Genomic DNA, 16,647 nt, shown 5'->3' on the forward strand with positions numbered 1-16,647 from the left:
ATAGCGCCGCAGCCCCGCGACGGTGGGGAGTTGCCGGGGGGGTCTATGGGCGCTATTGTTACTCCCCCAGCTCCCCCCTCCTTGTGGGTGCAGCAGGGAGCTGCCAGGAGCCGGCAGGGTGATCCGTGTGGTGCGGGGGTACCTGCGGTCATAGAGGTCCCTGCGGCGCTGAGTATTAAGTTGGCGGGGTTCCTGCAGTTTCTGGTCTCTTAACTTGGGTTGGAGGGGGGGGTCTTGTTTCTTAACTGGGGTGGGAGGGGCCGCAGATTTTTTTGTTACGCCACTGGTAAGCTGCCCTCCCCCAGTGCCCATGTCATGGCCTCGTTAGGATGAGAATGTAAATTCCTGCAAAAAACTTGGCACTTCACTTATAAGATTGTGGTCATAGAAGTATACATTATTTTATGAGGACACTTTTATGTGAGGATGTTGCAAGTGGTAGAACAATTGAGGTCATTTCCTTATTTGTACCACAGGAGAGAACTCTTTGTACTATACAAAAGGCCTCATTTTTATTACATTACTTAAAAGGTGTTTTAAAACATTTCTTTCTAATGCATTCCAATGATTCATACTAGGTAGATCAACTGGGAACATATTTCCAAACTATTAAAGTAGTCTTTATATACCTTTACATTCCGTATATCAAAAATGGTATATACCAGAGGTTCCCAAATGAGGGGGTCGACTTGTTGACAGTATAAAGGTTGACAGTCATTAGGGCGACCACAATTGGGCGACACACCAAAAATGGCAACTTGAATTAGGTTGACATAGACAAAAGGTTGACACAAGCAAAAAAGTTGACATGAGTTTTTTTTTATTGTTTAATAGTGTCCATGTCAACAAATGTTGATATGGACCCATGCTTTAGGCTCATGTTGACCTTTTTCATGTAGACTTTTCCCATGTCGACAGTTTGCATGTGTTGAGTATTTGTCTGTCTATCCAATACATGTTGAACTTTTTATTGTGTTGACCTTTCTACCAATAGTGGTCGACCTAATGACTGTCGGTAAATCAACCTCATCCCCAAATAGTACCATAAATTGTCAGAATTTTTTTCACAAAAGCCCTACAGCCCTAGGCTAAAAGTTTCTTAAATTGTGTTTACAGTATATGTTATCCTTGGGTTTAATTATGTGGTGAGGGACAGGATTTGCTTCTGTTTGTCCAAATATATTATGATTGGTAGCCACTGGCACTGATTTTGTCTGTTACATTGACCATAATTTGAATTGGTCCTGGACCACCAATCCAAAATATCTCTCCCAATTCCCCAAGGCAACCCGGGGTGCCACAGTACACAGTTTGGAAACCACTGGTATATACTGCAGGCCACAGGTTCTCAAACTCCATCCTCAAGACCCCACACAGTGCATGTTTTGCTGGTCTCCTCACAGAATCGCAAGTGATATAATTAGCTCCACCTGTGGATCTTTTAAAATGTGTCAATGATTAATGAATACACATATGCACCTGCCGGGTGACCTGCAAAACGTGAACTGTGTGGGGTCCTGAGAATGGAGGTTTGAGAAACCCTGCTGTAGGTTATAAGCAGTACAATGAATGCTTTACTACGTAAGAGTAAAATATCCATATATACACTAAAGCAAATCATTAAAGGCTTGCCAACTTTTAAATCAGAGCAGAGGGGAGTATGAACTGGAGAACCAAATAATCACATCCCGAAATAACTTACAGTTTATAGGGATGCGGAAAAAAAAAGAGAGGAATTTCCAGACAACTGCACAGGGAAACAGGTCTGGGAAGGGGACATTTCAGAAAAATATTTTCCAAGGTGACAGCGCAGCTTTAATACAGTAAAGTACAGTACATAGCATGGAAAAGACAATAACAATGAAAAAAATGTAGTGTTTTGTCTTTGCACATTACATACATAATGGGATTGCAGCAATAATTAAGAATTAGGACCTAATTTAAGAACAGATTTAAGTCACTTTGTGCCACAAATTTGACTGGTTACAAATTGGGCACAAATTGTCTTATCATACGATGAGCCCATTTCAAATTTGTATCCATTTGCAGAAGTGAGACACGGGCATTCACAAGTAAGTGTAGTATGGAGATACTGTACATGGCATGGTTTGTCTTTCAAAAGACAAACATTGGCGCATGCCATCAATCTTGTACAAGTTTCAGAGTTGAAACTAATGCCGAAACTATTCGGCCAGGTGAGTATATATAGGCTATACTATATTTAACATTATAGATATGTGCAAGTGCAACATACAGTATACAAAAAATTGGGCCAATTGCTCAACTCAACATTATCGTACGATGGAAGTAAGGCTTGATCATTTGCAATGCACCAGCTATAAATGACAACAAAAAATACATCAGTCTCCGGAAAATAAAAGTAACCATCGTTCTCTTTTACATAGTTCCAAAAGGCTTTTCACAGGAGCTTCAGTTTTACACCATGAAAGGTTATCGAGTTATTGGACTGGCCTATAAAACTCTAGAGGATCGGAAGATGACCGCAGATGCCAACTTTATCAGGTACCGTACCACAGGCCTCAATACACAATTTCACAAGGAGTCAACAGAAAACAAAATGTGCCAAAAATAAAAATCGATAAAGCGGTTGATTTATCAAGCAGTGAAACAATGATGTTGCCCATGGCAACCAGTCAGCTTTGAGAAAACATGTATCAAGTACATTTTATAAAAAGATAGGTAGATTCATATTTGTCCATTATTCCACTCCTCTCATTGCTCGATACATCGATCCTGGAGTATCGGTTTTCACAGAGGAAATAAAGGTGTCAGTAAAATAAGGTGGATATTGCTGTAGCTGATTTACTGAAGAACTGATTTGCATAATAATATTCACAGGGTTACGGGAACTTTGCAATAGTTATGTTGAATGTGATGGCTTAAACTGAATCACTTACATATTTATTATTTACATCTTGATGAATGAGACAAACCCTTTATAGACTAGATCAATTTACTGTAATCCACCCATTATTCCACCCATAAATTATAATTAACTGCTAGCTTGGTATAATTATAGTGGCTAAACTATAGCGAAATTACCAGGACAGAAATATGGTGTCAGACAAGTATTACTAAATTTGTTCATATCATTTTTTTCCTTAGGGAGGATGTTGAATCAGGTCTGGAATTTCTTGGCTTGCTTATATTAGAAAACAGAATGAAACCAGAAACCAAACCTGTTCTGCAAGAGCTTAGTGCTGCCAACATCAGGACTGTCATGGTCACAGGTAGCTTCAAGGCTTTTTATATGCCAGAACTTTGCAAATGAATACGTAGCACTTACTCAATGCAGTATTGTTCCTGGGCTTGATTTAGCATTAAACATAAATTTGGGACTTTGGATAGATGCAAAATTCTGAACATAACCGTGGCCATATTTTTAGTTGTACGCTTGAATGTTCTTTTACCATAAAAAAAAACAGCCTTTATCATTTTCATCAATAACCTGGACATGTAACCGCAAATAAAAAAAAATAATATTTATAATATACATGTCAAGATTGGATCTCTAATGGGCATGGGCTATTCAGTTTATTTATCAGAAATTTCTACTTTCTTACACATGTATCTATCCATCCAGAGGCGTAACTCTGGGAGGCAATGGAGTAATCTGCCGCCAGGCTCCTGCTCCCAAAGGGGCACCTCTCCTCCCCTGCAAGTCTGAATCAGTTCATTGAAAGCTGTCAATATCACTTCTGTGGTTGACTCCCTCTCCTAGCAGGACCATAGATGTCACAGTCTCTTTATTTTAAACATAATATACATAACATACATACATATACACATATATACTTTTTTTACACATGTATCTATCCATGATCCATAAGAGGAGCTGTCATGATTGTATTATACATTTTCACTTTCAATAATGGCTGCTGATCTACAAGTTTAAAACTATTGTATGTCTTACAATTCTGTTTAAAGGTCTGTCTAAACGGTGAACATTTGTATATTAGCTTGTATGAGATTAAGGACCTAATTCTGATTGGTTTGCAGAAGGAAACTCCATCTTTAACGGACAAAACCATGAGCACTGCAGGTGTGGCTGATGTAACGTGCATTTGGGTGGAGTTTGTTCTTTAAACTGATATCTATATTTCAATGTATTGCATTGTCCGGCAGCACTCAGAAATAAATATGCAGAAACAAGCCACTTGTAGCCAACGTTTCAATGGGGTTCTCCCATTTTCATCAATGGAAGAACCCCATTGAAACGTTGGCTACAAGTGGCTTGTTTCTGTGTATTTATTTCTGAGTGCCACCAGACAGTGCAATATTGTTGGAGGCAGAGGTGGAACTATAGCACCGCAGCCCCCGCGGCCGCGGGGGGGCGCTATGCATGTGTGGGCGCCGGGGGCTGTGGTGCTATAGTTAGCCCCCTCCCGTCTGCCCATCTGCCGCCCGCCAATCCGCCGCCTTACCTGACTTCAGTGGTGGTCATTCTTCTGCTAGTGAGACGGACCACAATAAAATGTCCGCCCCATATAGCAGACAGTTCTCTGAAACTGTCTGCTGTATGGGGGCGGACATTTTGTGTTGGTCCGTCTCACTAGCAGAAGAATGAAGCCAGCAAGGGAGCCGGGACGGGACCAGCAAGACAGGTAAGGCTGCGGGCGGGGGGTGCTTCGGGGGGTGTCCCCCATTAACAGCGGGGGGGTGCCCAATTCATAGTTACGCCACTGGTTCAAGTGTCTGCTTGGGCATCTCCATTTCACGGATGGCAACAGTAACAGTTATTTCTTTGTAGTGAGTGCCTCTATACACCTTCTTGTTATATTTCAGTGTAAAAATAAAGCAGCCAGTATTAATTTTGCACAGAAACAAAATAACTCACTCAAATTTAACTCTCTCTGCACATGTTACATCTGCCCCACCTGCAGTTGGTTTTGTCCATTAAAGAAGGAGTTTGCTTTTGCAAAGCAACCAGAATCAGGCCCTAAACTCCCTATGGGCAGGATTCTCTAAACAAAAAATGCGGGAAAAACCCTGTTATCAGGGTTTTTACCACATTGTGGGTCGCAATAAAGATGCACCGCCGAGTTACCATGATGGGGGCATTGCCAGAAAAAGCTGGCAATACCCCATAGAAGCCTATGAGCTCCTACCGTGACCCACGGCCACCGCAAACAGATCCCCGCTGCCCTGTACAGACTGCTGCCGACCCACAGCGCTATGCTGCCCGTACCAGTGACCTCCTCCTCCCTGCACCCGGAAGACGATTTACAGTGGAGAGCCCACCCTGCAGCATCATCCAGCCGGGTAAGGGAGGGAGGGGGAAGCCTCTTGGGAGCAGCCGGGACCCACTGCGCATCACCGGCCACAACACAAAGAACAGCTCTTAATGCAAGAGATGTCTTTTGCCATAATTATCGCATATGTTAGTGCATATGCGATAATTATGTCTGCGGTAGTTGGCGGTGTGCGGGCGCGGATGTCCTCCTACTATATCATTATATTAATCTCTGGTTCTAGCAGGAACTGTTTTATTTCTGACATATAACATCTGACATATACTGTAGTAACTGAGAATCTCATATTTTTATCTGGGTCACAACAATATGATGTTACTTGCTCCACAGGAGATAACTTACAAACAGCCATAACTGTAGCCAGGTCATCGAGTCTAGTCCCGGAGAGCACTAAGATTATTCTAGTAGAAGCTGAAGAACCCACTGGAGTAAGATCTGCCAAAATTTCTTGGAATGAAGTTGAAGAGCCTGAACAAAGTACAGATGAGATGAAAGTAAGATTCCTTTATTAAGTCTGAAAGCTAACTGGGCATTTATGTTCAATTTTACCTTGTTTTCTTATCATTTCTGTTGAAAAACATTACTGTGCATCGATTTCCTATGAAAACAATGGATATTTATACATTTGCTGTATTTTGGATAAAAAGACATAACCACCATTATTCCATACACATCTTCTGTTGCAGGTGTCAGTAAATATTGACGTTGAAGGTCGAACAGTTTTAGAGGAAGCACAAGGTGATTATCATTTTGCAATGAGCGGCAAGACGTTTCAGGTTGTCCTTCAGCATTTCCAGAGTTTGCTGCCAAAAGTAAGTTAGTTTGTTGCAAAATAATATACTCTATGGTATTACTGTCTGGAAATGTAATAAATACATTATTTATTAACAATCAAGTTCAGTTTTTGTTGGAAATAAACATCTATATGCCATGATTCGACCAGCGGACCCGCGAATCACATGGGGTGACACATGCGATGGAATGCAATCCATGAGATTTGTCAGTGATTTATCGAAATCGCATGGATTTCGCTCAATATCTGACGTGTATCAGCACCATTTTTTTCCGTAGGAACTCAAAAGCCAAACCTTTTTCTAATAGGCAAAACCATGTGCACTGCAGGTGGGGCAAATGTAACATGTGCAGAGAGAGTTAGATTTGGGTGGGGTGTGTTCAAAATTAAATCTAAATTTCAGCATAAAAAATAAAACAGCCAGTATTTACCCTGCACAAAAACAAAATAAGTATTAGAGACAGTTTATATATCACACAATTAATTGAGCCACTAGCCAAATCCTTGCATAACATGCACTTCATGTATGGAATATGGATTTTAAACTTTATTGATGCTTCTTCCTATGTACTGTACAAGTGCCTAAAATGTCCTTCTTAACATTAGCAAAATTATTAAGGCACTTTTATATTATCAAATATTGTATGATAGAATTATTTGGCCCTTCTGTAGTATGTACAAAGTAGGCCCTTAGGCTGTACTCGCCCCTTGCTGTTCCTGTGCCGTGCGACAATGGGGTTTCCTTCAGGCGACCAGATATTCCTCAACCACGCTGCCGAGAACAAAAACAGAATTAGCAAGAGTCCACTCTGAAGACCCAGAGATCGGAGAGGAAACTGCGGGTGACCGCGACCTTCACCGGTTGGTTGAATGGCCATCATTGGCACAGAGCCTCAGTCACCCAGTTTTCACCTATGTAGCACTCACGCACTGAGGTGTATAATTAGGGGACCCACACGTCTATGTGCAGTCCCCCAGACCGGCACTCAGTGGAAGGACAGACAACCATGAAGTATACTCACACTTGGACTCTTGCCGCTTTGATGGGTGTTCTACAACTCCTTTAGGAAGAAAACAGGACAGCCTCTCTACAAAACGTTACCGGGACTAACCAACAAACTGTCCCTATTAGAAATCAATAATTAACTAGGCTGACACACCCAATTACAGCCAAACACAATCTTAAACTAACAAACAGATGACCACTTAAGTAATGATGCCACAGTAACAAGAAATTACATCACCAAATTGAATAATACTTGTGTATGTGAAGCTGATTCCCTATGATGTATTGTGCACGCCAACTTCAGTCTGAAAACGTTAGTGCGGGTGTGATACCTGGGTAGACAGCTGTTTATCCCAGTAAAAGGAGGTGTAAGTACACGTGGTACAGCCCCACAAATTCTTACGGGTGAGCTTGTGGAGAAAACAACTGTTTCTCTTCTCTTTACCCTATTCAATCCTGGACCCGGGAAGAGCTGCAGCTTGGCCCACTGTTCCCGGTGCCAGGACCCTGCAGGGTTTGCGCACAACTGTTTAACTTGTGGAGACAGTCTGTGCACCTGGTAATTGCAGGCACAGGCCTAAGGAGACCTGGTGTGGTCACAGGCCCAAAGAGGACTGGTATGGGCACAGGACTCAGGAGGCCTGGTATAGGCACAGGCCTAGGGAGGTCTGGTATGGGCACAGGCCTCGTGATGACTGGTAAGCCGCAGGCAGAGGGCCTGGGAATATATTATTCACAGGCCTAGTGCCCAACCTATATGACCCCAAGGGCCCAACAATTATTTAGCTATGGGCTGAGGTGCCCGACTATGTTGCGCACAGGCCGTAATGGTATGAATGTGCCAGCAGGCCTTAGGCCCGATCACCTGGTGGTATAGCGAGGTTAAAGGTATGTCATGGCTGCCCACAGCCACTCACCTGGCATGCTAGTAGAGGCTGCATTGGGGAGCTTAATTAGCTCTTTCGCTTCCCATGTGCTGCAGCACCCTCCGGTCCTCAGCTTCTTTCTTCTGGTGGCACCGGGTCTTCGGAACCTGTTGCCATTCCTTGATCACCCATAGCGGAAGGGGATGCTTCTGCTGCTCCTGGCACTGCTCTGGGGGCTTCGGTCCCTTCTGGCTCTTGCAGCGCTTTTCTCCGCTCCATTTTCATCACCAAACTGAGCTCTCCCACCTGATTGGCCGTCAATCCCTGAACCCCAATTGGCTTGCGATTTGCACACCATTCAAAATGCTGTGTTCTGAGTTGAGGAGCTTGAATCCTTTTAGGTGCAAACTCTTCCGTTTCTGCTTCCTGCCGATGTGCCATCATGTCGCGCGTCGGAGCTGCAGCTTCGGGACCGGGGTATGTAACACCCGATCCCTCCACCACACCCGGGCACCCTCTCACACTTCATTAAAATAGTTTAGTGGTTTCAAATATGTTGTTGTCCCTAAGCTAAGGTACACATGCAACATGAAAGTTTATTTCAAAACATACCCATGGATTCCCTTGCTTTTTTTCTATTCAGGACACCATAATAACCAAAACTAAATGGGTGGGGGTGTAAGTTTGAAATGGTGCCTTTATGATTCCCTAGTACTGATGTTTGCCTACGCTGGACTGTCACAAATATCATTTGCACCTCTTAGCTTGGTTGTAATTTCCGTATTAATTAACCGAAAAAGCCCTCCCACAATAATTCCATGGTAGTCATGCAGTGTGGCACAACCCAAGTGCTGATATCCATTGCAGTTGGCATAGAGCAGTTTTTTTCAATGGCACACTAGTGTGCTGTGAGCAGTTCCCAAGTGTGCCGCCGGAGCCAGAGATGCAATTTAACTCTAAATCCTGGGACACTCCACATTGAAAACAGTTGTCATTGGCATAAGCAGTGCTATTTTTCAGCAGGAACCAGCAGGAACTCAGTTCCTGAACCTCTAATTAAATATGACATCATCAGGAACTGAAAATGCACTTTTTATAAGATAAGTTTTATTTTAAAGTCACCTGTGAGTGCCTTTGTTTCTAAATACAATATATACATCTATCTCTCCCTCCCTCTCTCTATTATATATGTTTTTTTTATTTAATTGATCCACCCGCAGACCAGGAGTTCCTGAACCTATTTTTCCAGAAAAATAGTACTGGGCATAAGGTTGTGTGTTCTGCAAGTAGATAAGCCTGGTACAGATTATGTACTGTGTTCATCTTGGGGCCAATGTGTTTTGTTTTTGCATTCTATGGAGGACAGTGTGAATGATTGGGGTTTTGTTATGTGAGGGCTAATGTTATATTTTTGTTGGAGCCAATGGGTTTTTTTTTTTCCCTGTGGGGGTCGGTGTGTGTGTGTGTGTGTGTGTGTGTGTGTGTGTGTTTTCGTTCGGTGTGCCACGAGTTGAAGAAGGTGGAAAATTACCGTCATAGAGGAATCATTACACGACAGAAGGATGTTGGGTGATTCTTTACACTTCAAATGTTAGCAGTTTGCAGAAGTACTGAATGTTACAGATAAGGTATTTCATATTTTGTTAACAGTAGAAAAAGGGTTGATTTATTTATTATATAATCTCTGAAATAGAATATACGCTAAGAAATAAATAATTGTCTATTGTCTAAAAAAAAAAAAAAAAATAACAATTCAAATGTGCTTTATTGCAGCTCCTGGTGAATGGGGCCGTCTTTGCTAGAATGTCACCTGGACAAAAATCCAGTCTCATAGAGGAATTCCAAAAACTTGAGTATGTTTTATAGTGGTTTAGGTTTTTCTGGCAATATGTGAACACAGCATTAATATGTAGTATTAGATTGTATAAGTACATAGCAAATTAACAAGGTTTCTAATTTCCTTTTTATTTGTCCCCACAGTTACTACGTGTGCATGTGTGGTGACGGAGCCAATGATTGCGGTGTAAGCATAGATATTTATTTATTTACAGTTTCTTATATAGCGCATATATATTCCGCAGCGCTTTACAGAGAATATTGGAACATTCACATCAGTCCCTGCCCCAGAGGAGCTTACAATCTATGGGCCAGATGTATCAAGCTCAAAAAGTGATAAAACGGAAAGTGATAAACAACCAGCCAATCAGCTCTTACCTGTCATGTTACAGGCTGGGTTTGAAAAATAACAGGTAGGAGCTGATTGGCTGGTTGTTTATCACCCTCCGTTTTATCACTTTATGTTCCCTACCACATGTACATGCACACACAGACATTCTAGGGTTAATTTTGGGAGCCAATTAGCCTACCAGTATATTTTTGGATGGTGGGAGGAAAGCGGAGTACCCGGAGGAAACTCATGCAAGTACTGGGAGAATATACAAACTCCGCACAGTTAGGGTCATGGTGGGGATCGAACCCATGACCTCAGCGCTGTGAGGCAGTAATGCTAATCCTTACACCATCCTTTCTAGTTTCTCATTTTTATCTACTACTGTGCTAAAGCACAAGTTTAAGATGACATGAAGAGTAATTCATATGTGGTTGGAGGCCTTAACGGGAAGCAGCACTAGCTCTGTATGTACCTACTGTATAATGGGTGCAAGGTGTTCGGTGCACATGGGACCCTGGGTCCAGGGGAGCCCAAGCACCACAGAATCTACACCCATATTATGCTTAATACTCCAACAGCCTGGTGCTGGGTGCAGAGCTGCAAATATCATTGGGAAAATTGCCACCTGTGCATGAGCAGCTGACTTTCGCACAATGCCAAGCCAGAGTGTACTGCACCACGAGAGATGAGGGAGCCGGTTCAGAGCTTGCACAATACACATAGGCCCCCTCCTCTCTATAAGAGATCCTGGCTTCCCCTCCCCCCTTCATATACAGCAGCAAAAAAACTCCTTCACAATCAAAGGCAATTGCTACCCCTGCCGGCCCCCAAACAGCATCAGACTGTCAATCACTGACAGTCTAATGTTGCACTGTGCATTTGCAAAGTCCTTAACATTGGTACTTTGTGCATCACAGTGGCGCACATAGGTTTTTGTTTGAGTACCCAGAAACCCCCCCTGACAGACCAAATAGTTTTTCTTTGTCTCTGGACTGGCTGCAGCCCAACCATGATCAGAGCTGTCCTGCTCTGCAGGTTTAGCTTTCAGTGCTTCAGCGTTAGGTGGCTGTCATACCCAAACCACCTGTTGTGCTGTTATTGTTGTACAGGGCAGGCAGTAGTAGCCGGTCAGCTCTGATTGCGGGTCTGAACTCGGACTTATGCTAGACTGGTTGAGATGTGGCTCCCTTCCTCACTCTACATGTACTGAGGCAGTGCTGGGTCAGTGTCTCTCACTGACTGACTGGCTGCGGCGCACTGGTTGTAGTGGGGAACCGGATGGGGCTGTCAGGGAGTTGGTGCAGTGTGCTGCTGGCCGCCAAAAGGTGAATTGTCAGATGCTAGCTGCCCCCGGCTTTCATCCTCATTACCAGCCAACTCCAAATCCTGCAATGTGCTGGCAAAAAAAAGAGAGCTGCCTCAGGTAGCCCCTAAATCAGTGCTTCCCAACCCTGGTCCTCAGGTACCCCCAACAGTACATGTTTTCCAGGTCTCCACACAGAATCAAAAGTGATACAATTAGCTCCACCTGTAGATCTTTTAAAATGTGCCTGAATAATCTGTGCACCTGCTGGGTGACCTGGAAAACGTGCACTGTTGGGGGTACTTGAGGACCAGGGTTGGGAACCACTGCCCTAAATAGAAGCTGCCATCCTGGAGGAACTCTGGCCACAGCCAGTAAGGCAGAAGCAACTCACTTGAGTGGATTCAATTATAGGCACTGCTAACATTGTAATTTGTGTATGTGAAACATAAACATAGAGACATAGAATTTTTGCGGCAAATAAGAACCACTTGGCCCATCTAGTCTGCCCTTTTTTTAAACATGTTATCTCAAACCATATTTGATCCTTACTTATTTGTAAGGATTTCAATATGCCTATCACAAGCATGCTTTAAGTCCCCTGAAATAGTGACACCTAGATCCCTCTCTTCCTCAGTAGTTTCCATTATAGTGCCATTTATACTATATTTAGTCTTTGGATTTTTGAGACCCAAGTGCATGATTTTGCATTTTTTGGCATTAAACTGTAGTTGCCATACTCTTGACCATTCTTCTAATCATCAGTCCTTTGTTTTACCCCTCCTGCTGTGTGTCTACCCTGTTACATACCTTTGTGTCATCTGCAAAAAGTCACATTTTACCCTCAATTCCATTTGTAATATCACCAATAAATATATTTAAAAAACAAAGGCCCAAGTACAGATCCCTGGGTTACTCCACTTGTAACATTTCCCTCCTTTGACTGTACTCCATTTACTATAACTCTGTTTTCTATCCTGCAACCAAGATCATTGATCAAGATCCATTCAACCATCTTAGAATCCAATCCCAAGCTTTCAAATTTATTTAACAGTCTGCGATGTAGGGCAGTGTCAAAAGCCTTACTAAAGTCTAGCTAAGCTACATCAGGATGCAGTTAGAATCCCGGCAGTCGGAATCCCAGCGTTCAAAATCCCGACGCCGGAATCCCGACCGCCAAAATCCCGACAATTTCTCCCTCTATGGGTGTCCACGACACCCATAGAGGGAGAATAAATTAGTGTGCTGAGCATAGCGAGGCATGGGGCCCACTGTGTGGTGAGCGCAGCGAGCCCGCAAGGGGGGCGATCCACGTCCCCCCCTTGTCTGGATTTCGGTGGTCAGGATTCTAGCGTCTGGATTTTGAACGCCGGGATTCCGACCACTGGAATTTAGTACTGATCCCTCTACATCTACAGCCCCACCTTGATCTATTACTTTAGTCACCCATTCAAAAAGTAAACCCATGCTGTTTCGGATCCTGTAAGTTCCTGATTTTGAGATATTCTACAATATGTTTTAAGAGTGTTTCCATCAATTTCCCTACTACTGATGTAAGGCTCACTGGTCGAGAATTGCTTAACTCTTCCTTGCTTCCACTTTTGTGCAGTGGGACTACATTCACTGTTTTCCAGTCCTCTGGGATTACTCCAGTAGCTAGTGACTGGTTGAATAATTCTGTTAATGGTTTTACCATCTCCCCTTTAAGCTCCTTTAGTATCCTTGGAGGCAGGGGCGGATTTAGGGGTGAGGGCGCCCGTAGGCACATTAATGGCTGCCCCCCTGCCCAATTGTATTATTTTAATTGATTAGTTATAAGCCCTCATTTAATGATTGCCAATTTAATATCAGACATGCAGTATCTGCATGTCCTATTCATTTACAGTCTATTCAAGATGGAATATGGTACAGTGCAGTGGATATTTTCCAGTTACTGGTACATTTCAGGCTGACAGTACTATCACATGCATACAATTGCCGCCCCCAAACATGTGCCGCCCCTAGGCACGTGCCTCACGTTCCTAATGGGAAATTCGGCACTGCTTGGAGGTATCCCATCTGGCCCCATCGATTTATCCACTTTCAGTTTTGAGAGTTCTGTTAGGACTTTCTCCTCTGTAAATTTACTTGCTTCTCCCTAATTCTTCTGACTATACTTGCGACTTAACTGTGAGAATACTTTCACTCTCTGTCTTTAGTCTTATTACTCCACTTTTTGTTTTTCTCCTTTCACTTATATACCTAAAAAAGTTTTTCCCCCTTTACCCACTGACTGGACCATTTTCTCCTCAGCCTGTGCTTTTGCACACCTGATTACCTTCTTAGCCTCCTTCTGTCTAATAAGATCTAAAACATCTTTGTCTTTATTATTCTGCGTCTGCTTAAATGTTTTAAAGGCCAACTTTTTTGCTTTCACAATACTTGCTACTTCTTTCACAAACCCCAATGGCTTCCTTTTCCTTGTGCTTTTCCGAACTCTTTTGATGCAAAGTTCTGTTGCTTTTAGTATTGCACTTTTAATCTTTTCCCATTTCTCTTACACTCATTCCAAGTTCCTGTTTTTGTATGCGGTGAGTTGGACTCTGTCTTTATTCTGAACCATACTGCTTGATGGTCACTGGATCCCAGGTTTTCACCCACATTTATGTCAGATACTCTGTCACCATTTGTAAGTAGTAAGTCTAATATTGTGTCCTTACGAGTGGGCTCCCTCACCAATTGCTGGAGGGATGCTCCTTGGAAGGAATTCAGAATGTCCCTACTTCTGGTAGAACTTGCAACAGACACCTCCCAGTTTACATCAGGTAGATTAAAGTCTCCCATGATTATTACCTCTCCTTTTAATGCCATTTTATTGATGTCCTGCAATAGGCTCTTGTGTAGTTTCTCTTCCTGACCTGGTGGTCTGTAGATCACCCCTATACAAAGAATCATCTTCTCCCCTGTTTCTTTTTGCTTTTTTTCACATATATTACAACCCCTCCTCTGATTCTTCCCGACCTGTCCTTCCTAAATAAAGTATATCCTGGTATAGCTATTTCCCAGTCATGATTTTCATTGCACCATGACTCTGTAATAGCCACAATATCCAGTTCATCCCTTGTCATTATTGTAATTAGTTCAGGGATTTTATTTCCTAAGCTCCTAGCATTTGCACACATAGCTCTTAAAATTTTGATTGTGCTTCTCCTGGTGCTATGTGTGTATATGTACATATATACACACACATATATATATATAATTTCTATAACCAGGACCGGTTCAATGAGCCGTTGTAGCTGGACTTCACAATGTTTTTTTTTAATTATTAATTTATTCTTTTTTTTTTTTACACAGGGCAGCAGATGCCGCATCGTACGTATTTGGCAGCCGTAAATATGGCTGCCAAATACGAATGGCTACAACATAGGAAAATATGAAAGTGTAGAATATAGCATCTTCGTAAATTTGACGTATTCTCCATTCATATTTTCGGCCCATATATGGCCATCTGTATATGGCCCATCCGTACGGGGATTGCCCATATACAGACGTTCTTAGTAAATTCCGCAAGTGTCTGGGGGAGGGAGAGAGAGATAATGTCAGAGAGATCAAGAGAGAGAAATATACAGAGTGAGAGACAGATAGTGTCAGAGAGGGGAAGTGAGAGACATGTATCAGAGGGAGAGACATTGTTAGGGAGAGAGAAGGAGAGACAGTGCCAGAGATAGTGTGTCAGGAAGAGTGTGAAGGAGAGACAGTGTCAGAGAGAGAGAGACTGTCAGGGAGAGAGATGGGGAGAGAGAGAGAGATGGGGAGAGAGAGAGAGAGAGAGAGAGAGAGAGAGAGAACGAAAGAGACAACTACCTTACTACAGCATGGAATGGGGGTGGACATAGATGGACAGATGACAGATGGGTGTATGGATGGATGGGGGCAAAGATATACAGATGTGTGGACAGAGCACCCATCTAATACTGCTATACTTCTTACTCAACATGGGATTTTTTAATAAAGAAAACCTCCTTTCCCCCCTACTTTCAGTGGGACTGCTCATATATTCCTCAATAGAGCCTTCAATGTTGCAACAAATGTTGTTAATTCAGTGATACACTTCTACGGACTACTAATCTAGCAGAACAAACTTGTTACATTTCACTAGCTGAAATCTATACAGATGTCAGGCTGAGTCTGAAGAGACCTACAGTACAGACATTCCTCACTTAACAACCTACCTGTTTACCGACCGCCCGGACTTACGACCCGTTTTTTTTTTTAGCATCCGCGCTGCGACTCCTCGGACTTACAACCCTGCCCGCTCGGATTTACGACCCGCGCGCCTATCCACTCGCAGTTACGACCCGCCCAGACTGTTTAGCGACCCGCGGCGTACAGTACGTACAGCGTCTCAGCGTCATTTTGACATGGCAGAGAAGAGGAAGAATATGACAGGAGAAAGTGGCAAGAAAAGGAGGGCTATTGATCTTCAGCTGAAAATGAAGATCATAAACGATCATGAAGCTGGAAAGAAAGTGAAAGAGATTGCAAGTGAGTTGGAGCTGGCACATTCAACCATTTCAACAATCTTGAAGGATAAGGATAGAGTGAAGGAGGCTGTGAAAGCATCAACAGGCTATAAAGCCATAATAACTAGGCAGCGGAAAGGCCTCATTCATGAAATGGAGAAATTACTGGTATATCTGGTTTGATGACCACATACAAAAAAGAATGCCACTGAGCCTTTCAATAATTCAAGCCAAGGCACGCAGTATCTTCCAGACTTTGAAGGTGCGTGAAGGGGAAGAATCAACAGGTAAATTTACAGCAAGCAATGGGTGGTTTCAAAGGTTCCGTCGCAGATTCAACCTGCATAAATCGCAGTATCAGCGGTGAGGCTGCAAGTGCTGATGTAGAAGCAGCAGAAAAATTTGTAGATGAATTTGATGAATTCATCAAGGCAAGCAGCTACTGTCCAGAACAAATCTTTAATGTGGATGAAACTGGCCTTTTTTGGAAAAAAATGCCTGAAAGGTCCTACATACACACAGAAGCTAAAACAATGCCCGGCTTCAAGGCTTTTAAGGACAGAGTCACTTTATTGTTGGGAGGAAATGTCGCTGGTTTCAAATTAAAGCCTTTGGTCATCTATCGCTCCCTGAACCCACATGCATTGAAGCAGATTAGCAAGCACATGCTGCCTGTTTACTACCGTGCAAATAGCAAGGCATGGATGACACAAGCTTTATTTGAAGATTGG

General features: G+C 42.9%; 1 protein-coding gene across 1 annotated transcript in view; it reads left to right on the forward strand.

Moving 5' to 3' along the window:
• LOC146064290 (putative cation-transporting ATPase 13A4) overlaps positions 1 to 16,647 on the forward strand; it is an 85,549-nt gene that overhangs the window by 43,034 nt on the left and 25,868 nt on the right. Inside the window, exons 17-22 of the mRNA XM_083177585.1 lie at positions 2,406 to 2,523; positions 3,127 to 3,251; positions 5,604 to 5,767; positions 5,960 to 6,085; positions 9,712 to 9,791; positions 9,919 to 9,961. Of these exons, the coding sequence (XP_083033711.1) occupies positions 2,406 to 2,523; positions 3,127 to 3,251; positions 5,604 to 5,767; positions 5,960 to 6,085; positions 9,712 to 9,791; positions 9,919 to 9,961 (656 nt within the window). The remainder of the gene's footprint in view (positions 1 to 2,405; positions 2,524 to 3,126; positions 3,252 to 5,603; positions 5,768 to 5,959; positions 6,086 to 9,711; positions 9,792 to 9,918; positions 9,962 to 16,647) is intronic.

This window comes from Crinia signifera, chromosome 3, assembly GCF_055691185.1.
Source record: "Crinia signifera chromosome 3, ASM5569118v1, whole genome shotgun sequence".
Classification (NCBI taxonomy): Eukaryota; Metazoa; Chordata; class Amphibia; order Anura; family Myobatrachidae; genus Crinia; species Crinia signifera.